The 27,577-nt window shown below is 45.5% G+C and overlaps 2 protein-coding genes across 2 annotated transcripts; one reads left to right on the forward strand and one right to left on the reverse strand.

Annotated features, from left to right (window-relative positions):
* Window positions 1-1,185: 1,185 nt before the first annotated feature.
* LOC102694253 (E3 ubiquitin-protein ligase TRIM50) lies at window positions 1,186-7,760 on the reverse strand. The gene is made up of 6 exons (XM_015367787.2): window positions 7,057-7,760; window positions 6,057-6,152; window positions 5,306-5,536; window positions 4,887-4,909; window positions 4,140-4,270; window positions 1,186-4,037 (listed from the first exon to the last, which is right to left on the reverse strand). Exons 1-6 carry the CDS (start codon window positions 7,459-7,461, stop codon window positions 3,478-3,480), a joined length of 1,446 nt encoding a protein of 481 aa, XP_015223273.2. The 5' UTR covers window positions 7,462-7,760; the 3' UTR covers window positions 1,186-3,477.
* Window positions 7,761-8,862: 1,102 nt separating this feature from the next.
* fkbp6 (FKBP prolyl isomerase 6) lies at window positions 8,863-18,632 on the forward strand. Its single transcript, XM_006640934.3, has 9 exons — window positions 8,863-9,634; window positions 10,403-10,520; window positions 11,757-11,846; window positions 12,430-12,632; window positions 12,918-13,037; window positions 13,994-14,191; window positions 14,748-14,857; window positions 14,950-15,033; window positions 17,775-18,632. Exons 1-8 carry the CDS (start codon window positions 9,551-9,553, stop codon window positions 15,029-15,031), a joined length of 1,005 nt encoding a protein of 334 aa, XP_006640997.2. The 5' UTR covers window positions 8,863-9,550; the 3' UTR covers window positions 15,032-15,033; window positions 17,775-18,632.
* The last annotated feature ends 8,945 nt before the right edge of the window (window positions 18,633-27,577 follow it).

Consider the following 27,577-nt stretch of genomic DNA (forward strand, 5'->3'; position numbering starts at 1 on the left):
CTCGGTGACGACTCCTGTCAGCAGGGTGTGAATAGAGCTGTGTGATGAGGCACGTGACGAAGGAAGCCCACACACAAGCCTCTGTGTGCTTTTGAGGGCCAGCCAAGGAGGGTTTTGACAGAATCTATTCACAGATTCTGCTATTGCTTTGCTGTTCTTTTCAGGATGATCTTGCCATCTTACTAGTGATATTAGTGGTGTTCACTCCATCTAAAGTGGAGGTTTTGACCTAATTTCCTGGCTTTCATGCAGAGTCTTGCCAGAGTTATGTGAATGTAGGGAGCATCCTAAAAATGGTAGGCAGGCAATCAACACAGTCATTCAGATTTGAAAGAAAGCAATATTCAGCCTGAAGGAGAGATCTTTTCACACTGGGCACAAGATTAATCTAAATATAAGCCAAAGGTTCAGTTAGGGAGCCATGGCAGATGTGGATTTGTCTTTGTGTTCAGTTGTTGCAGTTGTTCAGTCCTTATGAATTAGGGCTAACTACTTTCACAGCTGGGGAACATGAGTCAATCCTTTTTCCTCCTCTGTATTTATGGAAATGTATTGAAACTGAATGTATTGTATTGAGACTGAATGTATTGAGTCCTCAGTACATGCTGCATGAATTGGAGCAGCTGCTCCTGACTGAAGATAAGAAGCACCTCATACAAAATAATTCCTGCACTTAGCATCTTAAACACAATACAGTTCCTTTTTCACCCATAATGTATAGACTACTTCATTCTGCACAGCTAGCAAGAAAATAAAGGTTTGTTGAGATTAATCAAAACAGCCAAATACACTAATTCTGGCAAGAAGTGAAATAAAGTCCAGCTTTTACAGATAAACATTTACAGATAAAACCTCTCCTGTTTTCCACATTTACAGAGTATGTTTGGAAAGTCCTACACTGCCCGAGAAAGCAGTTTACCTGATACAGACCATTTGAGATGATTTTGGGATTAAGAAAGTATGAAGAAAATTCAAGCAAACATTTAGTGGTGTTTATGACTAGCAACTACGCCCTTTTAGACTCCATTTTGCACTCCATTTTGAAGAAACATGGTTGAGGAGTTTGATATTGATAATGGAACCTGATATTTATTGGAATAGACCTTTTCATTACGTTTTTATAATACAGTATAAACATGACCTCAAAAGTTTTTGGTTCTAATTTTATTTTTACAGCACAGAAAAACAAGCAAAGCTTTCATTGAGTAAAAAGGTACATTGTTATATAAAAACATTTTCATTTACAGCAAGATACATTTATGGAAGTACACACAGTACAAAACATTTACAACCCTTAATATTTAGAGATTCACCACTGGTTTTTTCCTTAAATTGTACTGGCCTTTTGCAGGTGGGAAACCTGTAACAATGAAAGATAGATGTGTTCTCTCAAGTGCTAAACCCACTTCAATCATTCACGTCACAGGCTGCTGCGCAAATATTAACAGAAGCCATAGTCTATGTACTGGTGTAGAATGCATATAAGTGGAAAATACAGAGATATTTAAATCCAGGGGTTCCAGTTCTACTTATAGTTCTTCTCGGGTGCTTCTGCACATAATATACAGTATATACAAGGACTGATATGAAACCGAGAGCACAAGAGACGTTTGGAAGAGAGAGACACTGCAGCTTTCTGGTTAGCCTTGTTTAGCTGTTGAAGAATCTGCTCAAACTGTGTCGTGGACTTCCCAAGCACCAAGTTTTCAACCTCATGTTAAAAATTGGCCATGATGGAAACCATTTCAATCAACAGTGGTGGTGCCTTTCAGGATTTCTGATGCTCAGATCCAGTCTCCATGCAGTCCTTTAAGGATTAGAAAACTCAGTCTATTCCTGGATGACCAGATTGATGTTTTTAAGACAATTGTTTTAAAGATCAATCAGTCTGACTTCTGCAACAGGTGAATTATGGGAAATGATCTTTGGTGCTAGAGCAGGAGACTACTTAGAAAACAACTGCATCAAGACAATATTGTAAAACAACAAATAAGCAAAATGCTTGGGTATAGAGCAAGAAGAGTGGAATTAAAATTCAGAAAGTTATGCTTAAGCTTTACAAAGATCTAGTAAAACCTCACTTATGCGTGTTCAGTTTTTGTCACGACACCATCAAAATATTGAACCGTTATATTCAAAATGAATGAAAAGAATGATCTTGGTATCACACAGACAAGTTAAAGTATTTTAAGCTTCAGTAGATAAGATGGATATTTCTAGCTGGTTATACATTAGTTATACTAGGGGTGTAGATGAAGACAGGTCTGCCCTGGGGGCTTTTCACATGTCATGAAATCAGGACAGGTCACAACTGCAAACTGAAACAGAATTCAAACAGGATGGAGAGCAGGAAAGGTCTTCACACAAAGAGGTGTATATCTGGAACAGGCTTCCCAATCAGGTGGTTGAAACACAAACTTTGGGCACTTTTACAAAACAACTAGACAAATATGATGAACTAAGTGTGACTTCCAAATGAACAAGATGGGCAGAATGACTGACTCCCTGTTGTTTGAATCCTTGTCCACGATCTGGAAGAGGAACAGGAGCCTGTGTTGCTTCCAGCAGGACCACACACACCGCCTGAGACTGTCCCTAGACTCCACATTGACCAGTCCTGCCTAACCATGATCCAAAAACTAAGAATCGGTGCCTTTGTCTTGAAATGTTTCTTCTTGCAACCAGTTACATTTAATAAAATCTATAATACAATTCATACAACCATCTTCATTAATCTTAGTGATTAAGCTAATGATCCAGATTAAAGCGTGAGGTCAAGCTTTTTTAGTGCACTAGTAAGGTGTTATTACCAATTAAACCACTAGTTGCGTAACTGAAGACAATGCCGCCACCTAGCGGATATCCATGGTAGTTTAATTGGCTTCTGGGAAAACTGGCCCTGGTGTGTTTGTCTGTGTGATTGCTGGGGTGGACTGGTGTCCCGTCTAGAGTGAACCCCTCCTTGCTGGGATGAGCTCCAGCTCTGCTTCTCCAGGCCCCTTGTGCTGGCTAAAGCGGTGAGGAAATGGAAGGATGGATGATCCTCTTAAACTGTTCATTTTATACACCTCAGATCTTATAGAGAAACAGGATTCTTCTTTAAAAGCCGTCATAGTGGAAAATAAAACTAATCTACACTTATATAACCTTGAGGTTAAACCAAAAAAAATGCAGGTGATCTTCCAGGAATCCTGAGCCTCTTTCAATCAATTTCTTAGTCTGTGAGTCTTGGCCTAGACCCTCCAGCCACACAAAAACAGAGCAGCTCAGCCCGGAATCCAGTCCCTTTCCCCCACAGAGCTGCAGGCTTTCAATTCCACCCCCAGCTCTAAATTACTGTAATTACTAATGAGCTATTATTGGCTTAATAGGTCGAAATTACCCTCTTGGAATTTAGCTGGTAATTAAAAACTGCAGAATCCAGCATTCGGAGACAGGAGGGTGGCCAGTTCCCAAGCTCCAGGGACGGGCACCAGGCTACTTCCCCGCAGGGGGCTGAGGAAGGATGAGGGGGTGCTTGTTGGCACCCCTCTCGTGCCAGCACACGTCAAACAGCGGGTACACCTTCCCCTGCAGCTCGGCCTGGAAGCTGTAGATGAAGCCCAGCTCCTGGTTGCTGTCCGCATTGTAGAAGGTCAGCTCTCCCTTCTCGTAGTCCAGGAAGATGCCAATCCTGGCGGGCCGGGCGGACAGGGGCAGGGGCACGCGGGGGTTGGCGAAGGCCTCGTACAGACGCCCCTCCCGCAGGCCGATGAGCCAGACGCCGCTCTCCGGGCTCTTGACCAGCTTGCCCCTGCGGCTGGTGGTGCCCTTGATGAGCCCCAGGCGCCACCTGGGCTTGTCCTCCACCACCACCTCCCAGTAGTGCTTCCCCGAGGAGAAGCCCCGGCTGGCCAGCACGCAGTGGCTGTAGCAGAAGCGCTCGGGGTTGGGGGGCAGGCGGCAGGGCTCCGTGCCGCACTCCACCACTGTCTCCCCACAGCGCAGCTGCAGCATGGGGTGGGCGGTCAGGGGGTCCAGCTTCAGACACTCCGGGGCTGAGGGAACCGGTCACACACACTGCAGTGAGGCACCTTGTCATGGAAAGACACACACACACACACACACACACACACACACACACACACACACACAGTTACCTGGCAGGACTCTCCTGTGCAGCCTCTTCCACACTGAGATCTTGATGTCGTTGTGATGAAAGCCGGGTGTGAAGGTGATGGCGCTGTACGTCCGCTCACCTCTCTGCTGCTTCTGCTGTGACTCTCTGAGCCTGGGACACACATGGGCTATCAAACACACAGCTTCTCTCCAACACACCCCTCCCCACCCAGTGCGAGGGGAAATACACTGGCAGCAGGCCCTCACTCCTGGGCCTCGGCAGACAGCTCCACCAGGTTTTAAAGTAGAAATGGGACTAACAAGCAAAATCTAATGAAACAAAAACATTTCACTAAACATACTACACACATAGTGTAACACACAAAATACCATAAAATCTCTACATTTTTTAATTTGATTGCTTGATTTAAAAGAAATTAAATGCCTTTTTATTGCTGTATGTGTTGGACCAGAGTTCGGGGACATTCCCTACCTAAAGTGGAAACTGCCTATTAATCCATTAGCTGTTTGTTGTTCTCTGAATGAATCCTAAACTGAAAGCCACATCACATCACTCAGTGTAATCACATTAGTGGGGAGTTCACTGGTCTAAAGACAGAGGGGGTGTGAACTGACCACGTACATATTCTGAAATGACTGAATCTGCAAGTTAACACAAACCCTATTAGATGAAAAAAGGGCAAGACCAGTTCTAACACCACAAATAATATATCACCTGGTCACAGATAAGCCAGTTAGGAGGATCAGGGGTGAAGCCTGATACTTACCTAGGGGCAATAGATCCATATTTCTGCAAGATAAATAGAAACCCCATCAATTCACATCATTAAGTGAGAAATTCCTTTAAACTTAAACAGTCTAACTTAAAATCCTAGCTCTCCTCAATTAATTTAGTGGAGCCCAGCTCTGGTGATCACCTAGACAGGCCTTAATCATTCCAGAGCAACACCCAGAGGTGATTCCCTGCTGCTTCAGTTCTGAACGTCACCTTACACTCTCTTCATACAGGCTGGGTGAGCATGTCGGCTCCGGCAGCAATCAATCCCAAACTTGTAGGTGAAACCAAAGCAACACTCTTTCATTCCTCTGTGGTCTCACTGGCCGGGTCTCTGGCCCTTCCTTCAGAAGGTGCTCTATTGGAAACATCCCCGTTTTCCATGGCTACCCGCTGCCAAGCTGGACTGACCGTGATGAAGCCCAGGTGGCTCTCGTTGTTCAGCCTCTCCAGGGTGCCCTCTGCCTCCTGGAGCCCAGCCAGGACCTGGGTCATGTCGTCCACCTGGCTCTGGATGGAGGCGATGAGGCTGGCCGCCTTGCTCTCCACCGCCTGCATGAAGTCGGCTTCCTCCAGCTCAATGTAGCGCCGCAGCTCCCCGAACTCCTTCCGGATCACCCACTTGAACACATCCGACTCGTTCTGCCAGGGAGACAGCACCCTCAGTCAGCACGCCCTGTAACGTGGGCACTCGCCAAACACAATTAACCTCATGCCCTCTTCTGACACCCCACAAGCTACCCAGTCATGCTTGCCACGCTGACACCCTGGAGGCCTGGATGAGATCCTTGGTTTAGTCTTGGAAGCAGCCAAAGAGATAAAAGGCCCCTTACTGGTGGAGGTGTCCGAGAGGAGGCAGCAGCTGCTCCTTACGATCCTGATACCTGAGAGCTGCACTCCCCTGTTTGAGGTGTGCTCCTGCTGCCCCCTGGGAGAGGCAGAAAGCCCCAGCAGCTGAGAGGGAGCCACTGTCAGTGAACCTTTAAAGCAAGTGCACCCTCTGCCTTACTACAGAACAGTAACAGCTCTAACAGCTGCCATAAATCTTCCCAGGGTGTCAGGGAGTCAGTGATGGGTTATTAGCACACAGTGTTTCCAGAGTCCGGAGGCATCAAAGAAAGAACAAGACAGCAGAATGGCCCATCTGGGCAGTGGGACTCACAGTGATGCGAGACTTGTTGTAAGCCATTTTACAGATCTGCTCCTCCAGCTTCCTCCGCTGTGTCTGCAGCTCCGTCATCAGGCAGGAGACGTCCTCCTGCGGGGAAAGGACAGGCCTTCAGCTTCGCTCCCGTTTGTTGACTACCTCTTGTGGAGCCTCAGCCAGGACCTGACTGGGAAAGATGAGCTTGCTGTGGAGCTCATCCAGGAGGGCAGAGACCTTCAGAGTGAATCCATTACAGCTGTGCTCATCAAAAGCTTGCAAGGGCCACCATGAGGGGAAAAAAATCATTTCAAAGGCTGCCCTGTGAGTCACAGTGTCTACTGTTTCAAAAGCGCTGGGCACACATTAACATTTAATAGCACAGCTTATCAGGGCCACAGCAAACAGAACAGCCCATAAAAAATCAACAGCATTACAGCCTGTAAAAACCAGGTGATGATCTGTATCTGTAACATGGAAGTTTCCACACTCATTCAGAGAAGGACATTTGAAAGCTTGCAATTCACCTCTGGACAGACTTGGCGATGTTTAAAAAATTAAGAAGGCTAGTCCCAATTTACTGGATTACTCCACTGCCTTTGCTTCGTGTTTCAGATTATCTGGGATTTCTTACGAACTGGCTGGATGAGATTGAGTTATAAAAAAGACATTGTTGCTCTGGAACCCATGCAGAGAAGAGCTATCAGATATATCCCAGGGTTTATAGGAAGGTCCTACACAGACAGGCTGCCTTTTGCACGGCAAGAAACGGGCACAAGGCGGGATTCTCCACAGGCACACGCACACGCACACGCACACGCACACTCACGCCAGTTAACCTACTGTACCACTGCACCACTCTGCCTCCCTCATGTCATTTATAATGGATTTTTCCACACTGCCATTGCTTGTTGCTCGGTTTGCAATCCACTTTCCTGACAACGTACATTCCTCTCTGGAGCTAAAACTTTCGCTAAATGTTTCTGCTGGGAGTCTTCCCTCTCCTGATGAGCGGTACCTTCATGCGGCTGTAGACGCTGCCCAGTGGGGTGATCCTGTGGCCCCGGTGGGCCCCGATGCTGCCGCACAGCCCACAGATGACGGTCTGGTCCTCCTCGCAGTACAGGCTCAGGGGGTTGTGGTGCTGCGGGCAGACCTCGGCCTCGGGCTGTGAGCCGCTCAGCTCCCGCAGCGCGTCCACGATCTTCGCCAGCGTGACATTGGGCGGGGGGCTGTCTCCGTCCACCTCGCAGCGGCACACTGGGCACTGCAGCTGGCCGAACTGGTCAATGGCCATGGAGCGCACGCAGCACTTGCAGTACGAGTGGCCGCACTGCAGCATCAGGGGCTCGGCGAACAACTCCAGGCACACCGGGCACAGGAGCTGGTCCTCCAGGGACTCCAGGCTGGGCCGCCGGGCCATCGCAGGCTCCCGCTGCTGGCGACTTGAGTCCAGGGAACCCAGCCCTGCTGGACCGAGCTGAGGAGAGCTCTGCGCCGGCCCGAGAGCACGCACTAAACACTGGAGTGGGGGGCGGGGAAAGAAGAGAGGAGGCCTGCAGTCAATTCGTCCCTAAAAGCCTCCCTGAAATGACCACTTTTTCGGGGTCTCTCTTCTTCGGGCTGGCCAGGCAGTTGGCGTTGGTTCCAGAAGACAGCGGCGTGGTGGAATGAGCCTGGATCTCTCCTCTGTCCGGGAGAGAAGGGTATCTGAGGCCCAGGTGTCGAGGGTGACCTTCAGAGGAGAAGTTTTTATCAGGTTTCTTGCTCAAGTGGTGCCAGGAACTGGCACCTTGTGATCGTTTGTAAACGCCCTTATTTTTATAGTAAGCTCTGCACACAGGGGCTCGTTCGAGAAGAAAAATAAAAAGGTTGTGAAAAAGCAGACGATGCCACATCAACACTGAGGTCTTGATTAAACCTGTTTTTACAATAATGTCTGAAGGACAGAAAGAGTCTGTCTGTGGGGGTCCATTGACAGGGAGGCCATACTTCCACTACACAACAGGTGGCGGGAGTGTGGAACAAGCTACCTGTCATGTTCCTGAAACTGATTTCCTGGCTTCATTCAAGAAATAGCTGGGAGAGATCCTCAGATCTAGTAGCTTCTAGAAACAAAACAAGCTCTCTCACAGATGTATGAAGCAAAACACAGACAATACAGGTGGAATCAAATAAGCTCTAAACCTAAAACAGAAAACAATTACAGCACATACAGGTCCTAAGACACAGAACTGAAAGGGCTTTGCTTACTAAACATTGAACATTGTCAAGTACCCATCTACATCAGCGAATAATAAGTCAAGCGATTTTCAAAGGAAGAGGCAGATTGGTGTACAAAGGTCAGCAGCCCTGGTCAGGCAGGTAGGGGCAGCTACAGGTGACCAGCAGACTACACCACTCACGTGTGTCCTGCCCGCATTTCTGTGAATTTCTTATTTTTTATTTTTGGTATTACATAACCAAAACGAGACTTAAGGCAATTTCGCAAATTACTTATCTAAAGTACTCAAGTGCAATGTTGCTTTTTTTCTAGCTTCAAGTGAAATAAAATACTACAGTACGTTTTGAAAGGGAACAACGGACATATTTGCAATAAGACTAAGGAGTTTCTTGCCGTTCGCCCACCACAACACCAAACGTAAATATACTGGCGACGCTCTGCGTTTGTAAAGGTCACAGAGTAATTTATTGGTATAGGACACATTACTCCGGTAATATGCAGCATTGGAAGTTCGATTATCTGGCAAGTTGTGTTCTCAAATAATTGACAAAAAAAAACACTAACGTAAAATTTTAAAGATTGGTATTAAATACTTTATTGTAACTAGATATCTTGAAAGAAGTTGCGTTTTGGGATTTGCATTTGTTTCGAGATTTCCTATTGGACACAAATCCGGACGGAAGGCCACACTCCTGCCTGCCCCCAGGCTAAGGTTTCAAAGCGTCTGTTCGTACCGTGTTCCTGGACAGGCACAGTCCAGCAGCTCTCCCTTAAATCAGCAATTTGCAAAGTCTTGAACACATCGTGGTGTCGTGGTCAGTCAGGTAGGACTGTCCAGCTGTGTCCTGCGAGCTCCAGACAGGTGTTGGTGTTTTCATTTCAAATGATCCATCAGCTCCCTAATTGAACAAATCACGTACTTCAGTGGCCAAAACAATTTTTTTCAAAGTCTTCAGAAATCCGATGACTGAGGGTGACCGATAATTTAAGTCGCAGGTTGTACATACTTGTTTTACACCGAGTCGCACATTTAATTTAGGACTGAGGGTATCACCAAAGCACTCATCTAACAAGCGTGATTAATGATATGATATTGATGTTCTGAATCTGAATTCTGACAGTCTTTGGGATTGTTGTTGTGGTCATTATTGAGGCCGGCCCTCTCTCCTCTCGGCTCGGCTCAGCCTCAGGCCTGTGGGCGGGAAGCTGCGGAGCGGACCGGCGGTTTTTAGTGCCCAAGAAGATAAAATATTAGAATCGCATTTTTAACGGTGGGGTGATTAATTTGATGGATATGTCGACCAACGGGCTGTCAGCCAGGGTCCAGCAGTTTTTAAACCCGGAGGAGCAGCAAAGAAATTCGGAGTCGCAGGTGAGTCTTTTATTGACTTTCCTGCAAACCCCGCTTTCTGTTAGTATTTACGTATATTGGTAACGCTTTTTAATTTCGAAATGCTGTCTTGTCCCAGTCTGCCTTTAACCTGCCCGTGACTGAGTCTGTTGTGCTCGATGTGTTCAGTTTGTAGTATTATTATTTTTTTATTATTATCGCAATTTAATGTACCTTGGCTAAACTGACAAGAGGTTTTTGTTTCGCTAAACTTTGAGGCCAGGCGCTTTTCTTGATTCAATCCCTAGATCATACTTTATTTCATTTCTTCGGAGGGCAGTATACTACAGTATTCACGCCACTGCGGTGTTGCCATCGCCGTCCAGACGTCTTATCCCAACCGCTTACATAATCATGCAGATTAAAACCGATGGATGTGGATACTGACCATTGAAGAGTATCCTGGCCGAGGGGGTACTAATAAGTAGAGGTCCCGTGTGCATGGGCTGGGCTGGGCAGCAGGCTGTTTGCGCTTGACCAGGTGTGGCAGAGACCTGTCGCTTCCTGTCTGTGCTCCTGTTCAGCAGTCCCACATTTGACCACTGGTGTACCTTGGCTTCAGAACGTCCACAAGTGGTTTTTAAGGTCTCCACTGGGATAGCAGCCAGAAGACCCCCTGACCCCTGCTCTAACCCCCCCCCCGGGTCCGATTAAGCACTGGGAGGGGTTTGCTGGTGTATCTGGTGACCGTACACCTGGCTGGGCTCCTGTGTGCCCTGCTGATGACATGCAGCCTGTCTGTGTGTGCAGAGCCCGTATCGGCGCCTGGCGCGGCGCATGCAGGCCCTGGTGGGTGATGGAGGGATCCTGAAGGAAGTGATCCACCCTGGAGTTGGCCAGCTGGTCCCAGAGAACGCGTCCGTCTCGTGTAAGTGAAGAGAGCAAAGAGTGGGCAAGAGTGCACCAGTCTTGATGCTTTTAAATGGAGCTCTGGCTGGACTGTGGGGATCCCTGACGCTGGGGTGTTGCTAGCGATGCGGGCTTGATTCCCCGGCGCTCCAGTGTGGGCGTCGGACTGTATTTGGGAGTCGTGAGGATCAGACGCTTGATGGGAATACTGCTGCGCTCGGGTCCGGTTCATGTGAGGAAAGGTTGTGTCCCATTAGGATTGGATAGTGGGGTGGGGAATAAAAATCCAGTGTAGAAGCATCCTGAACAGCACTTCCTCAGTTGTTTTGATAAAGAACAGATTGCTTCTTAGGGTGGGTATTCTTAATACTGATTTCTTGATTGCCTTTAACAAAGGAGAAATCACAGATCAGATTGGAGAAAGCTGCATGAAGGCTACAGCCCAGTGCTGGTGGTTAGAAACGGCAGCATGGAAATCCTCACGTGGAATATCAGCAACAGACTCCCAGCTTGCAGAGCCAGTCGCGTTCTCCTTGGTCTCACTAGCAAACATCTTTATCTTAACGGTCTGGGATGACTTTTTATTTACCTCAGGCTTTTTTAGTGTATTTCCAAGAAATGTCAGTCTGCCAGTCCCCTTTTTTAAAGTAGTGAGCTTGTGGTTCCGCTGCCTTCTAAGGAATTCAGAGCTGATTAGCTGTGGCGAGCTTAGCTTGGTACTCCTCCAAGATAAAATAGAAGTTTTATTTGCCTATTTATGACGGCCCGGTCTAGAACAGCCGGCCGTTTCTTTGCATCTCGGCTCAGTGCCACGTCCTGTGCTGTGCAGGGAAGGTGGGCCCTGTGAAATGGCAAGCGGATGCTTTTCTGCTTTACAGAACCAAGAAATAATTAGCGTGTTTTTGCAGTTGGACAAAGTAAAAAAAAGTCTGTTTTTAGTGTCCAATTTTACATCATACCTTACGTTAATCTGTAAAGAAAAAAAACATGTATTGCTTCCATTACAATATATTGAAGACATTTTATAATTTTTATATTTTCATAACAATGTTTCACACACAAGTGTGGTGGTCAGTGCCACTGAGCTTTGACTGGACACTGAAGCCAGGCGGGGGTTCTGGTGATCTCCCCCTGAATGACACACTCTCTATGTAGCTTTGTTTTATTCTTTTTTTGAGAATAAACACTTAATTCAGCGGCTTGATTTTGCACAGCAGATAACTGTATGCACTTCTGAGACGATGTATTTTTCCAGTTCGTTACGCAGGCTTTCTGGAATACTCCGACTCTCCGTTTGAAAGCAACTCCTATTTGAAGCACCCTCGCCTGATGAGGCTGGGAAGAGGTGGGTTCTGCGCCAGGTGTCGGGAATACAGCGTCATGAAGGCCTTACAGGCTTGTGCGACTATTGATAAAGGAGAATGGGGTTACGGGGTGCAGTAGATCTTTTTGCACAGTACTGGCTCTGGGAGGAGCTTGGAGTCCAGTTGTTACCAGGTTGAGGTGGTTCAGGCACCTGGTGAGGTGCCCCCTGCTGGAGGTGTATGGGGTGTACTGGGCACGGCCCACTGGAGGAGACCTGGGGCAGAACCAGGGCATGCTGGGGGATTATACCTCCACGCTGGCCTGGGGGAGCTGGAGACTGTTGCAGAGATTAGGGTTCGAAAGGGAAGTGTGGTCTGTCCTGCTCAGCCTGTTACCACTCCCCAGGAGTAAGTAGTTAGTAAAGGGCACACCCCTTCGGTCATTCATCATCATCATCACTCTCTGTCTAGTTCCACAGCAAGTTGAGGTTGCACATGATTTTAAGTTATTTAGTTGGCAATGCAATAACAAGCCCTCTGAATACATTTTGGTAAAAGCAACTGCACCACTGCCTCCCTCTCCCCCTGCCTTACTCTTTAAGGCTTCTTCTCCCTGTTCCCCAGAGGTGACGCTGGTGGGCCTGGAGGTGGGCTTGCTGACCATGCGCAAGGGCGAGTTTGCGCGTTTCCTGTTCCTGCCCGACTACGCGTACGGGGCGATGGGCTGCCCTCCGCTCATCCCTCCCGCTGCCACCGTCCTGTTCGAGGTGCACCTCCTCGACTTCCTGGACACGGCTGAAGTCGACAGCTTTTTCGACCTGACTCTGGTAACGGCCTGTGAGAAGGGCTGTGCGTTTTCCCGCTGCCTTGGGTGTGGCCTGGGGGCACCGTGGTCATGTTTGTACTGGGTGAAAACATAACGCACTTGGGTCAGATCCTGTATGTCTGAAGTGAAAGGTCTTGTTAAGAGGAGATGCTGCCTTTTGAAAAGCGCTATGAAAAATAGTTTATTATTATTACCAGAGGCAGCAGAGCTGTTGACGGGGAGTGAGATTTGGCTGCAAAGCAGTTTTCCTCTTTTCCCCATCATGCTGTTCTGCTTGTCTTCCCAGGAGCAGCAGCGCACAGTCCCGCTGTCCACGGCGCTCGGCGTGGTTGACACGGAGCGCACCTTCGGCAACCGCTGCTTCGGGCAAGGCCGCTACGAGGAGGCCAAGGAGCACTACAAAAAGGCAAGGAGCGTCTCGGCGGCCGTCTGCAAGCTCTCGAGATCTTTGTGGCAGGCCAGCTTTCTGATAAACTCTTATTAGTGATTCTTTATATTAATTGCATCGCAGCTGCCTTTATCCAGGGCGAGTTGCATTGCGGTGCAAGTATGAAGGAAACCCTCGATAAGATTAAATGAAAGTCGCATTCACAAAAGTACAGTGAGACCAGCATGATGGTGATGCAGAGGGAGAGGCTCTCAAAGCCTAATTGAAGAAGGGAGTAGTAGTTACTGGGTGTTAATCAAGAGCTTCACACAATACTTTATACACATGCCCGTGTGCGCAGTTGATTACTTCAGAAGAAAAGATAAAAAATGCATGCATTATGTGAGCTAAATAGCCAATTGGTTTTTCAATTAGTGACCAATGTATTGTGGAATGATTGCAATTAGGATATATGATTTTTAATGCTATCTGGGGAAACTCCCACCCTCGGCGATCGTTTTGGTAACTGTTTCTCATTCAGCTACACAGGACTTTTTCTACAAGGTTTCGTTTCCAATTTCAGAAGCTCCTTAAAATAAAAATGTCATTTTGGAAAAACTGACCCCATCCCATAAGTGTCTACAGGTCTGTTGAAGGCAGACCAGACACATTTGTGAAACCGAGCACAGGCTTCAGTCAGTGTCCAACAATCTCAGTCTGCTCCTCTGGAGTGGGCAGTGCTGTTGAGCATATACAGTGAAAGGCAGAGAGCTTTGTGATAATTTAGTTTTTTTAAACATTTAGCATTTTGATATGGAACCCCCCTAAAACACAGGTTGATGTGTGTGATAAATGTCTTATAGTTGCTGTTCTTCTGCTTTAATTTCCAACTCCCAGAAATCCAGTGTAAATCAGGCCACGCAGCTCTAGCTGATTGCATGAGATTGTGTGGCTGCCCATTGATCTTATTCTCTGGCCCTGCCTGTGCCCTCCAGGGGATCGCTGTGCTGGGGGACCGCCAGCCAATGGGCGATGAAGAGAAGCGCAGCATGGAAGCCCTGCAGCTGCCCATCCTCCTCAACCTGTCCCTCACGCAGCTGCGCCTGGAGCGCCCAGCCAAGGCCCTGGATTACGGGCAGAAGGCCTTGGAGATCAGCCCCCACAACGCCAAGGCTCTCTTCCGCTGCGGGCAGGTGAGGGTCCCTCCCGACCCCCCTCTGCCTGAGCAGTGCTGCCACCCCAGGGGGGTGCTGGTACTGCGCCCACACAAGCCCCTTTCCTCCCCTCCCTCCGGATACATCTTTCGTCACTAAGAGTACCAGAATCCTTTGCACAGTTGACCCATTGTGCAAAGTGCAATAGTCTTTTTTGCACCAGCAACCTTGCTCCCCAGCCAGTTGGTGTCGGTGGTGGGGGGGGCAAATACATCTGGCCAAATGTAAAATCAGGCCGAATATCGCAAGCAATGCCGTCAAAACAGAAAACAGAACATCTGTCAGAATTATGTTCACCATAAGTGGGCTATTGGTTTAAAAACTCTGGTCCAGAGGGAAGAGCACCATCTATTAGGTTACCAGTAATTCTTACACCAGCAGCCTGGTTTTCCCTATATGTCTCCCATCCGGGCGGTGCGGTGGCTCCGGTGATATTTGATGATAATGCCACAACCATCGGAATTATGCTGTGGTAGATTGAGATAGTTGTGGCTTGTGTGGCAAATCTTTTTTTTGTGTGTGTGTGTTTATCTAGGCCTACATGGAGATGGGAGAATACAGAAAGGCCAGAAACTGCCTCATGATGGCACAGGAGAAAAAACCCTTGGACACAGACATCAAAGACCTCTTGAAGAAGCTGGAAAGGTTGGCTTTTGCTTTTTCTATCTCAGGGTTTGTTTGTATGGACACGCATCAAGAAGAGATTGATGTTCATATATCTGTAAACTCTTTTGTAGTTGCCACAAGGGTTATGTGGCAGAGTGCAAGGAGATGTGTGCCAGGATGTTTGCAAGCTTAAATGCTGCATCAAAGAAATAAAGGTGAGTTTTTTTTCTTATTGCTAAATCTTATTGGTAATCTAGAACATTCACATTTCAGTTTTTAATGTGTACTTGTGACGTGTTGTTCTGCAAGGTGTATTGATCTGTAGGATGTCCTTCCAGAAGAGCCCACAGGAGGGCAGTGCGTAACTAAATATCGGGCTGGAGATCAGGACAATGTGTAATTCTTTTAGCGTTAGTATTATTAATCCTTGAACATTTCATTAATCAAAACCTCTGAAATCTTACTGAGTGCTGTGGTTGTAAGTTGCAGAATAACACAATGGTATTTGGTCAGTACTTTAGTTCCTTGATCTGTCTGCAGTGGTAGCCTGCTGTTCCTTTCAGTACAGCTCCCAGTGCCATGACGGATACTCTAATGACCTTTTTCTTCAGTTGGTAATTTTTAAATATTTAATCTATGCACAGTTCTCTGTAATTTACATTTTAAGCTTAAAGGCCATGTCAGTGAAACTATCTGTGCAGAAGAGAAAAATAATTTTCATTTCTCTGCATACTCTTTTCTATGTGAAAATTAAGACTTAAAAAGACTGTAAAAGCATTACACGCACCATAATTTGTGCATCATGGTAACTGAAAGCAGTACAAGGCCCAGCTTCCAACACCTTGCCAAGACATGTGCAGCGATTTCCAAATGAGATCGTGTGGAATTTAACATGATGTACTCAGAAGATCAAAGGGTTCGTTCTGAATGTGCCGTTGACTGACATACACTGAAGTTCTGATCGGAAATTCAATGGGCTGCTATTTTTAAAAGAGGTAAAATTTTCAAACAAAAACATGAAAGACATTAATTTTCTTTTATTCACAGTATTAAGAAAATCTGAAAGGCAAGCTTGATGAGCTAAGAACACCTCCTCCTGCACAAGGTGCTAGTTAGGGGGCGGTTGTAGCTCTTGTAAGCAGAGGCTGTAGTGTGTCAGAGAGCCGGGGTGACGTGCTGGCGCAGTTACAGGCAGCATTTTGAAACTTCCTTCACCCCCTAGTGCAGGTGGGTATGCAGAGGTCTGTCTCTCTTGCTCTCAGGTGAAACTGAGCCCGTTCCCGGTGATTAAACTGCTGTGAAAGAGCTTAATGCGGCTTAAGACTTAATGTTCGCAATAATTTGTTATGAGCCGGGAGGGTGCTCGTGTGTAAATGTAAGACGCAACATGATAGTCATCGTGCAGCCAGTGTAGCGCGATAAGGGAGTCGCCAATAACGGACGCGATGACAGAAGGGGTCGAGTGCGATTTGCTGCAACATGTCTCCCCTGCGGTTTGTGAATGCAGTTCCTTGTTGATCATCCCAGGGGCTGCTCTGCAGAGCCCCTGCCGCTGCCACATGCCCCCTGCACTCTGGTACCTTTAAGTGACAGCGGTTTGCAGATCAAAGCCTGCAGAAAGTAATTTAGGAATCGTATTAATGACACGCTCTGGCTGCACTTCAAAGGGCTCTGGCACACTCCAGCACAGCAGAAGCATCTTCTTTTTTTCCCTTTTCAGAATCAACGGGAGTTTATTTTATGTAGGAGGTTTGAAAACCATAAGAGTGACAAACGATGTAGGCAGAGACTATCTGTGAAAGTATGGAGATGGCTACAGGGTTGCAGGGGAGTGTGGTGTTGAAAGAAGCTTTTTTTTATTAAACACCAGCTTCTGTTGACTGTGGCACTGGATTAGTGTTAGGGCTTTTTAGCTTATTGCTTTAATCTCCTTTGTCAGCAGGGCCAAAATGTGTGATTTAAAGGGATCTACTGGTAGTTAAACAGCCCTTAAACCCAAACCACCCTGCTTCTCAGTTCAGTAAACTAAGTCCCTCTGCTTCTCAGACTGTCTCCAAGCCAGACTGCCTGTTAGTTCCTCAGCTCCGCATGCCTCTTCCCAGCTCCCTGCGGCCTTCCAACCCTTGTGCTCAAAGGCCACACGGCCTTCGGGACCTGATCGCGAAGGAGAAGCATCTTAAAATATCCCGTTCGTTTTTTAGGGATTTCAAGGCTGCGCAAATGTTAAATGTCAGCTCTTCTCATCATTGTGAAGTAGAATTCACCAAGAGATGGATTGTTCACCGACTCGCAGGGAATGCGAGCTGGGCTTAGACCGTCGTGACACGGGCTAGTTTCCCTCCTGCTGGCGTGTTGTTGTTGTAGTAGAACCCCAGCTCGGTTCAAGAGGAAAGGTTCTGACACTTGGCGTCTGTGCTTGGCTGGGGAGCCAATGGTGCGAAGCTGCCATCTTTGGGAATCGGAACACCTCTCAGTGAGAACCCTCTGAGAGGCTGAACACGCTTGATAATGAGGGAGTTTTTATACAACCAGTCCTCTGGTGATGTTTAACACTTCTCTGACTCTGTTGCTCAACCAGCACATCCCCGCTCTGAGTTTCTTTTGGCACAGAGGCTCCAGGATTTGTTTTTGCTTTAGCCAGATTATTGTTTTCATTTTAAATTTGGCTGCATTTTTATGGCTGGTTCTAAAATGATATCCAGTGCTATTAGCAGTTATTCCGTCAGACTGAAGGACTACAATAGCGAAGTTGTAGAGCTGGATCCGCAAGCTGCTCTGAACTGTGCAGTTTCCCAGTTCCTCCACTCTGTCCGGGCTGCTTGTGTGGGAGTCTGGAACAAGCTGTTACACCATGTTGTCAAAGCTGATACCCTGGAGCCTTTCAAGGAACGTCTTCGCTATTCACGAACAAGCTAGTGAGCCGAATGGCCGCCTCTTGTTTTTTTTTTTTTTACAGCTTCAGCGGCGTGTGGAGTCTGTGGCCTCTGAGCAAGGGACTTGGAAAGTTACGGAAAAGAGACAACACCTCCAGTCGACTCTTTGATTTGGACTCTTTTTGAAAATACAGATGTTAACATAGCTGACTAGATTCGGTAAGATGTTATTGATAAACAGGTCTGCTTGTTAACCAAGTATTTTTAGACAGGATATATGTTGTTTAAATTGAAATGTTCCGTTTTTTCTCTTAGTCGTTAGAATGCTTCTGTTGAGAATGAAGGTGTTCTCCCAGCTCTGGGGTAAACCGCCAGGATAGTTTTGCTGGATGAGCACAGGGGTTTGGCCTGCAGTGGAAAACCAAGTGTGCGGAGCCCATGGGCGTGTCCAGGCCATTGGGATGGGCCTCCTCTTGCAGATCTACAAGCGGAGGGATGGAAATTGGATCTATCTGTGTCTCTGCAAATTGCTGTGTTTTAGCAATTAGTGCTAACAAAACACCAGCCACATTGATCTCAATGTGTTTTTTGACCTCTTCCACAAAAACCTATTCATCCCTACCAGAAGCACGGAGTCAAAGAAAAAATCTCTAGGCAGCAAGTTAGAATTTATTTGTAAAAAGAGAGATGTCTTTAATAGAAGCTGCAAAACCTGGGTTTTTCCAGGGCCCCAGGAATGACATGGTTTTCCATGAGTGAGTTATTGATTTACGGTTTAGTTTTGATTATGTTTGCTCCATTAGGTTTTGAATCTGTTCTAGCACCAAGTGAGGTCTTTTGGAACAGCAGTTCCAAAACTATCCCAGAGCTTGAGCTGGTGGGTTAGTTCATTTTTTTTCTAGATTTTTCGGTTGCTGCCAATAAACTGCTCTTCAGATTGATTGATTGTATTTTGTATTCTGTAGAACTAGTATCCAACAGTACAGAGGTATTCTAGAATCTGCTAGCTGGGGAGCGTCTCTGGAAATGGTTAACATTTTTGGAGTCGGAGCATAAGGGGGTTTGAACTGGGACTTGCTCCCTAGTGGAGTGTTTGTTTTTTCTAGTTGGAAAATATTGGGCTACCCCAGTCTACTCGGAATAAACCTTAAATCTGTTTGGATATGAAATGTTTTTGGTTGCAATGCGTCTTTGCTAGTCATCAATAAGGTACTTTATATCTGAGAATTCAAGTGATGTTATGTTCCTCTGAAAACAGACTGCTCTTGCTTCTGTACAGATAATTTAAAAAAGCTTTTCTCTTTTTTTTGGTGTCATTTCAGGCTTCTCTTGTGAGGCTAGTTAAAATTCTTATCGGGACTAGTAAAGAATATTGATAATAGGGTTTTTGTTCAAAGTAATATTAGGCAGATTTTTAAATAACAGAATTTCTTATATGCCTCTGCAAAATGTTCCTCCGAGCCTATATTGCTATAGTCCATGATGTGTGGTTCTTGACATAAACGATCCTGAATGTCTAGTGTAACTGCTGCCTTGTAGTAGGTGTAAAGGCTGCTGGAACTGCAAACAAAGAGTTTCAGGGGCACCCAGAGCTGCAGCACACTGCCCAGCTGTGCATCTGTTTATCGGTAAACCATGATGGCATTATCTGAAGCCAGAGCTTAATAGCACAGGGTACAAGGCAGAGCGGAGATGTGTATACAGTACTGCTGTGCAATAAAATATGGAGCAGGAACAATGCAAAATATGCAGCTTTCCCTCTGTGAGAATTATTGGGAAGATGCTGTGGAGTAACTGTTACAGTGATTCCCTTTGTCTTTTCATCTGTATTTTACTTTCAGGAGCTCTGATTAAAAAGAATGTGAAGTTTCAAATGAATATTAATTCTGTATTGATATATTTTAAGTTTGGTTTCTTTTCGTGCAATCTAAGTTGTATGAGTAGTAAAAGTTCAAGTTATAATAGAAAACATTAGTGGAGGCTTTGAGTAAATGATGTTCATAACATACATATTTGACAACTCCTGACTGGCTCCAGTCTGATTTTTGCACAGCAGCGTATATAATTTAAACATTTACTTCATGAGTGCCTGTAATGTGTAGTCAGAAACACAGTATAAACTGTTGATAAAGTTGTAGAGCTCGCCATAACCAAACTCGGATGATAAGACTGTACGACAGAGGTCTCAGCTGTTCACTGTTGGGTTCACGAGTGTTGGGTGCATTAAGAAATTTAGATTTCATTTACAGATTTTAGCTTTTCACACCTCTCCACTAATCCCCCCCTCCTGTGGACACTTTCTCACCTGTGTGCCCATTCTCTGCCTCGTTCTCTTGTGCTTTATATTCTGGTCAACTTCCCTCTCCCTCAGACATGAAGAAGACATTCATTCTGTTTTTCAGTGTGGAATTAATCTTGGCTTGTTCATCTGCGGTTTTTCAGTATGTGTGGATCTAAGCAAGATGTACACAAGTTTTGCTGAGGCTTCTGAGAGCAACAATAGACAACGCATCACAGTGTGCCGGCGCTGTGCCTGCAGGCTGCTCCAGCCTTTTTGGGCTTAATCGCTTTGAGATGCAGAGATGTTTTGAGGTCTGCTGAGCACAGTGCAGCAGTCTGCCGCTCCCCAGCGCAGAGACGAACCCCAGTCTGGGGAGAAAGGGGGAGGCACTGCTTATGGGGGAAGCAGCCAGAACCGGTGGCGAGTACCTCAGCAGGTCCTGACCGTTTGCTTTCAGCAGCTTTTTAATGATCGTTTGGAGACTCCGGCTAAAACCCCAGACGGATTTTCACAATAGAGAGAAGGAGCCTGCCTGCCACAGGGCCTGGCTGAGCCACTCCGAGGCAGGCGGGGAGTGAAATGTGAGGAAGGGAAGGTGGTTAAGATTTGCAGTGGTGCCCCCTGTTCCATCCCGCAGCCCCCAGATCTGACACCTCTACAAGAAGCCCTTTGACTGCAGTCTCTTCCTCCCCTAGCAGTTTGCGTTGGCAGTGCCTTCCCTCTCCCAGCCAGTTCCAGGCCCCTGGTGCCCAGCACTGAAAGATTAATGGAGCCTCACAGAGTCAAACTGCTTTCACCTGTTGTGTCTGGCAGCCAGCGGGCAGATAATTAGCTCCCTGCAGACAAGGTGGCTTTGTCTTTGACCGGCATCCACGTGCTTTTTTTGGTTATGCATTTCAGAGCGTAGCAGTTTGACAATCTTAATAACAGCCTGAGTTAGTCCCCAGGACTGGTAAACGACTCATTTGATTCTTATTCTGTGATTGGCAGAGAGTAAGCCAGAAGCACTCAGCCATTCCTTTTTCCTCTTTTTTTGCTCTGGATTCTTCTTCTGGTCCTGCAGTGTCTGATGTAGGAATTATTTCAAGATCTTTAGTTATGGTTCCCAGCTTGCTAGGGGAAACTCAAAATGTGATCTATTTTCAAAACTGTGTGCAGCTGAGTGTGATAAGAACATAAGTTACAAATGTGAGCAGACTGGCCCATCTGTCCAATTATTTCTATTAATGGCGGAATCTAGAAAAGTATAAGGCTTTTTCATGAGGACGAGATTCTTTCGTTTTAAAGAAGTTTTTGTGCCTGTGTAACAAACCCGTTGTCTCTGTTTTGAGCCTAAAGTAACTGTTTTGGTTGACTTAGTCATTATGCATTTTCTAAACTTTGATCAAGTCTTTACAGAGTGTTTGCTTAAGAGTAGGAGATGTAAACAATTCTCTTAAAATGAATGGGAAAATTATGAGTCCTGAGTCTATTCTCGTAAATGTTTCTCATGTTCTTTTCATGCCAAGTAACTTTGTACTTGGTTAGTGGCCTCCAGTGATCCATAGCTGTGTGGTTACGAGGAGTTCTCTTCTGGTTTGGCACGAGCAGCCCTTTCCTGCTGGTGTACAGGCTGAGAGCACCCATGTGCAGTCTGTCACTGGCACCGCTGGCACTCCAGAGGGATATTTAAACTGACTGCACAGTCGTGTGGTGAAGGTTAGCGGAGGGAAAATGAATCATGTTCTGCACAATAGTAAGCTACCACCAGTATGGCTGTTTCTTTGAAACTTAAAAGTCAAAGGATTTGATGTGCGGTGCTGTGAATGAACTGAAGCAGAAGTCTGAGAAGCAGTAAGCTTGAAAGTGGAAACAAACTGATAACTGAAAAAGTTCTTGTGGAAATGTGCGTTTAAAGAAATAGCAATACTGCTTCACTCTTCCTAACCCTTTTCAGGAACCTTTTTTTTGTCAAATTGGAAACCAGTATGTACTTTTCCTTGTTGAGCAACTTGAACCTTTTTCCATTCATAAATAGCATTCTAATTGAATATCATTTAATGTTTATCAGTTAAATGAATGTTTATAGTAGTATATGCATTTTTCTCCATTGCCATTTCAGGTCAGGCTGTCTGTTGTGTCATGAACATTTACAGGTGTAAAATGTCACATGAAAATATACAGGTGTATTTAGCCCCATAGATTGATTAATACAACAGCATCACAGTAATGTGACGTATTTGTTTCAATATTATTTTTCTGCATTTCCTAATATAGCCTTTGTCTCTTTCATCAGTATTATTATTTAAGAGTTTTAAATTGTAAACGTGACACCCAGATAAAATGTTTCTTTTTATAGAAACAAAAGTAGAAATAAATTGAATGAAATTATCCAAGCGGAGAAAGTAAGTGATATGAAAAATTAAAGACTGGTAGCCTACTTTTATACAGCACACGGGTATCTGAACATGTTCTTTTCATGTTTGGGGTTCCTGTGGTTATAACCGTGTGGTAAATACAGTGACTAATAAGCACTCTAGATCTCTGAGGTGTTTTACAGTGGAATTGAGCTGAGCATCTCATTGTGTTTTTGAACTACGTTCTTGAAACTTCACTTCATGCCCAGTTTTTCAGGAGAGCTTTTGGAGTCGGCGTGGGGGTTCACAGCTCCTGTGAAGGAGGCCCCTTAACGCATTAAAGCCTGAGATGCTGCAATCTAAAATCTGTCATCCTTAAAGATCTCAACACATTTATCAAGTAGCAGCTTTTGAGCTTCACCCTGAAGTTTGCAGGTCAGGGTCTTGTTTTCCGCGGGTCAGAGAAAGCCAGTGCAGGATTTGTCCTGAAGCATGTCCGATTTGCATTTCATTCCTCGCCGCACAGACAGCATGGAGCTGCTCCTGGCCGGGTGCTGGAGAAACGAGCATGGTGCACAACCACACGCTAGCAGCACTGGGCTGCATGCAGGCTCCCCTGAGCTCTTGGAAGAGGTTTATTTTCAAGCCTTCTGCACTCACAGGGAGGAGCCTGCAAGCTGGAGACGGGTCCAGATGGACTGAAGCTTGCAGAGCTGTGAGCTCGGCTTCTCCTTGGGACTGGGGGTGGGATGTGGCAAGTTCCCATGCTTCACTCTGTTCCATTTCAGTACGGTCTACCTGCCTTGCTACACGTTTAACATTGTTGATGAAGTTATCATCAAAACATGGGATACAGCTAGTAATTGCTCTTAATACATTGGTAAAATGAGATCAAAGATGAACAGGAAAAAGCATTGCGTTCAGGGTATGAGAAGTGTGAAGCCACAGGTGAGGCTTCCTCCCTTGTTGTAATTTTTGGAACCGCCATCTGGGATCTCCACATCATTTTTCGCAATGTAGCAAATAGGCTTCAGACAGAGTCAAGTATTTCACATTCTGTGGTACAATAATGCTGATCCATTCCCGGTGAATAGCTCTCTGAAATCCATGATGGCTGATTACACTTTCACAGCCCATTGACAGGCAAAAGATGCACACTGAAACTGAAAAACTCCCTGTTTGTTTTTTTGGCTGCCCTCCTAAGACGCGTTTTGGCTTATCGGATTTTTAATGTTTGATAGCAAAATTCTAATCATTTTAGCCCTTGAGCTTTTCAACATTTTGAGCAACAAGTTCTTGCAATGCTTGGCAGACTCATGGCCTTTGTATAAGCCTGTCAGAGGGGGCTGTTGCAGTCTGAAATAGTTACAGAAAAGGGTGGGTTTTGTCCTTGAAACTTGGGCGATTATAAGGGATTTGGCCTAGGTTTTGACTGCTGAGCAAGTTCTCCTTCTGGCAAAATATTTGCATCTGTTTGTCGAACTGGGAATTTACAAATTATTTGAAATCAGAGTAGGTGTTTTCAAGCGTTTGTGTGTATAGAATACTTGGATTGTTTGCAGGCGCCTGAGTAGGCGTTCTCACTGAAAGGCCACGGCCCTGTGCTGTATAATGTTGGCTTTATTAGCTGTGTGTAGCACCCCTAAAACATGGAGAAACTGAAACAAGGTTTTCTTTAACTTTTCCAACTGCTGAGAGTTTTTCTGTGGCTACATGAAGGAAGGGCTTGTCTAGTTTCAGTCTGGAAATTAGTTTTAGCAAATGTCTTTCGCAATAATTACATCTGATAAAATGCTGACTGTGTTTGCATTTTTATTACTGTTGTAATTTTCTTTCCAGCAAACCGGTAAAAGCTTTCATTTTCCAGAGGGTATTTTTGCGTGCAACCTGGAGCTCTTGTGTTGTTTGGGCTTCTGATGAGCTCAGATGATAAAGGCCTTTTGTTGGAGGAAGAAATTGGCAGCTCAGATCAGAGCCTTGATTTTAGCTGAAGGTGTTGGAGAAGGTTGAGTTATGTTTTGATGTAGTGATTAGGGCTCCCATTCCACGTTTGGGATAACAACATCACAATCTTACAATACACTCGCTGTGTAGTGAACTGTACTGAGTATCGTAAAGTAGTCCTACTTACAACAGCATCACATTTCCAAAGTTATCATTTGGGCATGAGATCTTGGTTTGTTCTACAGCAACTAGACATGCTGCTCAGGCCATCACATGTGGCTCTTCCTGGAGATGCTGCATCCATATGCAGTAATGGATGGCACTCTTCACTCCACAGTACTGTATTGATGCTTTCCTTGTAACTCCCAATTCTTCCTGATGTGACAAAAGTGCATGTCTCCATGTAGCTCGTGCAACAACTGCTTTCTCAGGAGATTAACATAACTGTTGCGTTCTATTGACAATTAAAGCATCAAATGGCATGTCTGTACCACATTCTTTTACATCCACCAGTTTATTTGCAGTAGGTCTACAAAACCTTTCATTGCTAAAGACCACTTGGCTCCTCTAGTACTTTTAACAGTCATGGCCTTACTACATAGTGAGTCTGCTGTAGCTGTCAGACAGGAGCACCACTGAAGATGGGGGGGGGTGACAGTGTTATCTACCTTTTTTCTGATTTTGTGTTCCCTAAGTTAACATTTAAAAGACCTTGGTCACAAAACTTAAAGCTACAGTAAAACAGGCCAAACCCCATGGTGCTGAGGCTGTGTGGTTGTTGGCCTGCATCATGGCGCAGAGAGGTCTGGGTCTCGCAGTAATGCCATGTGACCCAGGAGGATGACGTCGCATGCCCAGTTTGCCCCCTGTGGATACCAGGTTGTCTTGTCTTGAAACTAGGTGATTTTCAGGAGAGCTTTGTTTCAGAATGGCCTGTTTCAGGGACCCCAATCGAAACTGGCTTGTCCACAGTGGGTAAAAAAACCAGGGCAGAAACTACAGCACAGTCAGACTTGACTGGTGAAGCCTCAGCAGGCTGCTCTGTGATCCTACCTCCTTCCCACTGTCAGGTCTGCAGCCTTCACTGGAAGCTAAATCTTCACAAATTCATGTGAAATGAGGCTGTGTAATTCTGGCTGTTTAGCACATGCTCATATCCACAATTGCGGAGTACAGATTGAGGCTTGCAGTGGATACACTTTCCAGCCACAAAGCCCCTATAAACCCAATTTGTGTGCTTCCGGATATTAAGCAACAGACCTTTTTTACAGCGGTGTGGATGAGCCACGACAGATTTAAAGTCCCTTTCAGGAACTTGATTTCAGGCTTTTCACATGTGGCAGACATTTATTGGGATCAGGGTCTCCCCCACAGGACCTGTGTTTCCCAGAGAGTTTGGTCCAGACTGATCTCTTATTGGCTGCAACTACTAGTCTGTGGCCTAAAGAAATCCTATAGCTGGTGAAACGGATATTGTGCTGTAAATCAGCTTTCTCTACACTTCCTTGTGCCTTTGATTGCCTGCTGAGTGCTAAATACCCATACTAAGAGGATGTACATCAGAGAAATTTCAGGCTTTTTAACCTGAACTTAACTTATTAGCCTATTAAACCACATCTACATCAGGTTTATTTTCATTCCAGATATCTGATGTCAGATATTGCATGTACAAAAGATTTAATCAGAAAGACAGTGTGGACTGGTTTAAATGCATTTTGTAACTTCTTATTAATTGTAGATTGGGGAAAAAATAAGGTTACAAGCACTAAAAGGCCAGTCTGTCCGTCTAGGTCATTTGGGACTAATAATAAAGCTTTGATCAGAGGACTTCATCCAGCCTTTGAAAGATCATCACTGAAAGCTGCACAAGGCAGTCCTTTTAAAAATAAACCCCAGAGTTCAAAGCTTAAGCTGACACAGAGTTTCATTACTGCTCCATGCAGTGATTGCTGCTGATGTGCAGCACAGGCTGTCTGAGCCGTCAGTAGTGAAGAGCACAGGGCCGCCCCAACAGGACAGATGAGATGGCTCAGTAGCAGTACTACATAACCCAGTGTAATTGACCTTTACTGGAAAATTACATTTGACACCCATCCAGGACCTGGCTGGGAGACCTCTGCCCTAGTTTAGAGGCGATGAGTGAGTCACGCTGGGTTGGCTGGTTCTGCTCTCCCTCTAGACCCTGCTGTACCTTCAGAACAAACATGGGTGTTTCTGTAAGTAAACAAAAGTTTTCAATACAATTTCTAATTACATGGTCATGTCCTGAAGCTTATTTTTCATGTTCCTGCAGAGAAGTCCTTAGTGTGATACTGAAGGAACTGTGGAGTAAAAACTGTCAAAACCAGAGTGTCATCTTCGTGACTTTAGGCTGTAAAACAATCAGGTTTGAACTAATTTGTCTCAGTTGAATTTAGAGGTTTTAATTTCATGTTTTAGTTATTTGCTGCCTGACGTATAGCCCCAAACTTAATCACTATAAAAAGCCACAACCCTTATATTGAAATGATTGGACACATCAACACAGGCTGTACAAAGTGGAACAGAGATCTTTTAACTTCATCAGGGTTTAAAACACCCAAGTAACAAGCTAACTGCATGTAAAAAAAATATAAAATTAAGTTAGACATTCTGTTCACATTGGCTCTTAGATTTTTTTTAAACTGGAAAAGTTTGACAGGAAAAGCTCATGGCAAACAACAAGTGCTGACGTCACTCACTCATGTCCACACAGTGAAGGTGGCAGCATGGGTGATTGTATATCAACACGTTCATGTGAGGCAGAACTAAATAGCAGTTGTAGCACTTTCAATGTGAAAATAGCAATTTCAATGGGTCTCCTCTGCTGGGTGAACAGAGACCGCTGTTTTCCCGCACGTGAAGCCAGCCCTAAAGAAAAACACAATGGTGTCTGATGGAGACTCTAGGGGGGCAGGTTCATTAGATCAGTGATGGAACCTACAGATAGGCAATGCAAAGGTGAGCTTTGGATTCACACACCTTAGCATTTCTGATCATATCACAACCTACATTCCTTTGCTATATGAAAAAACACTTTAGCCGAGTTGATACATAGATCTGAGTACCTTCTGTACATATCACATGGTTTGCAGAGGAGTGGGCAGAACTAGAGACGCATCTGTCACAGGAAGACAATGCCATCCAGAAGATTGCCTTCAGCTGCTTTGACCAAATTTCTCTTCTTGCCATTGATGACAATGAAAGAGACTTTCACAGTCATTTTTGCAACAGTTTGGTGCTTCGTTAAGCATGAAAACTATAGAAAAAATAGGCTTTGGTCAAGAGAAAGAAGAAAAAAATGCTT

This window comes from Lepisosteus oculatus, chromosome 26, assembly GCF_040954835.1.
Source record: "Lepisosteus oculatus isolate fLepOcu1 chromosome 26, fLepOcu1.hap2, whole genome shotgun sequence".
NCBI classification, from domain to species: domain Eukaryota; kingdom Metazoa; phylum Chordata; class Actinopteri; order Semionotiformes; family Lepisosteidae; genus Lepisosteus; species Lepisosteus oculatus.

Excerpts from the sequence above, each read along its gene's own strand:
- LOC102694253 (XM_015367787.2), bottom strand. The coding sequence starts at position 7,461 with ATGGCCCGGCGGCCCAGCCTGGAGTCCCTGGAGGACCAGCTCCTGTGC. Across the intron at positions 6,153-7,056 it reads GCGTCTACAGCCGCATGAAG|GAGGACGTCTCCTGCCTGAT; the intron begins GTACCGCTCATC and ends CTTTCCCCGCAG. Across the intron at positions 5,537-6,056 it reads ACAACAAGTCTCGCATCACT|AACGAGTCGGATGTGTTCAA; the intron begins GTGAGTCCCACT and ends TCTCCCTGGCAG.
- fkbp6 (XM_006640934.3), top strand. The coding sequence starts at position 9,551 with ATGGATATGTCGACCAACGGGCTGTCAGCCAGGGTCCAGCAGTTTTTA. Across the intron at positions 11,847-12,429 it reads CCTGATGAGGCTGGGAAGAG|AGGTGACGCTGGTGGGCCTG; the intron begins GTGGGTTCTGCG and ends CCTGTTCCCCAG. Across the intron at positions 14,192-14,747 it reads CTCTCTTCCGCTGCGGGCAG|GCCTACATGGAGATGGGAGA; the intron begins GTGAGGGTCCCT and ends GTGTTTATCTAG.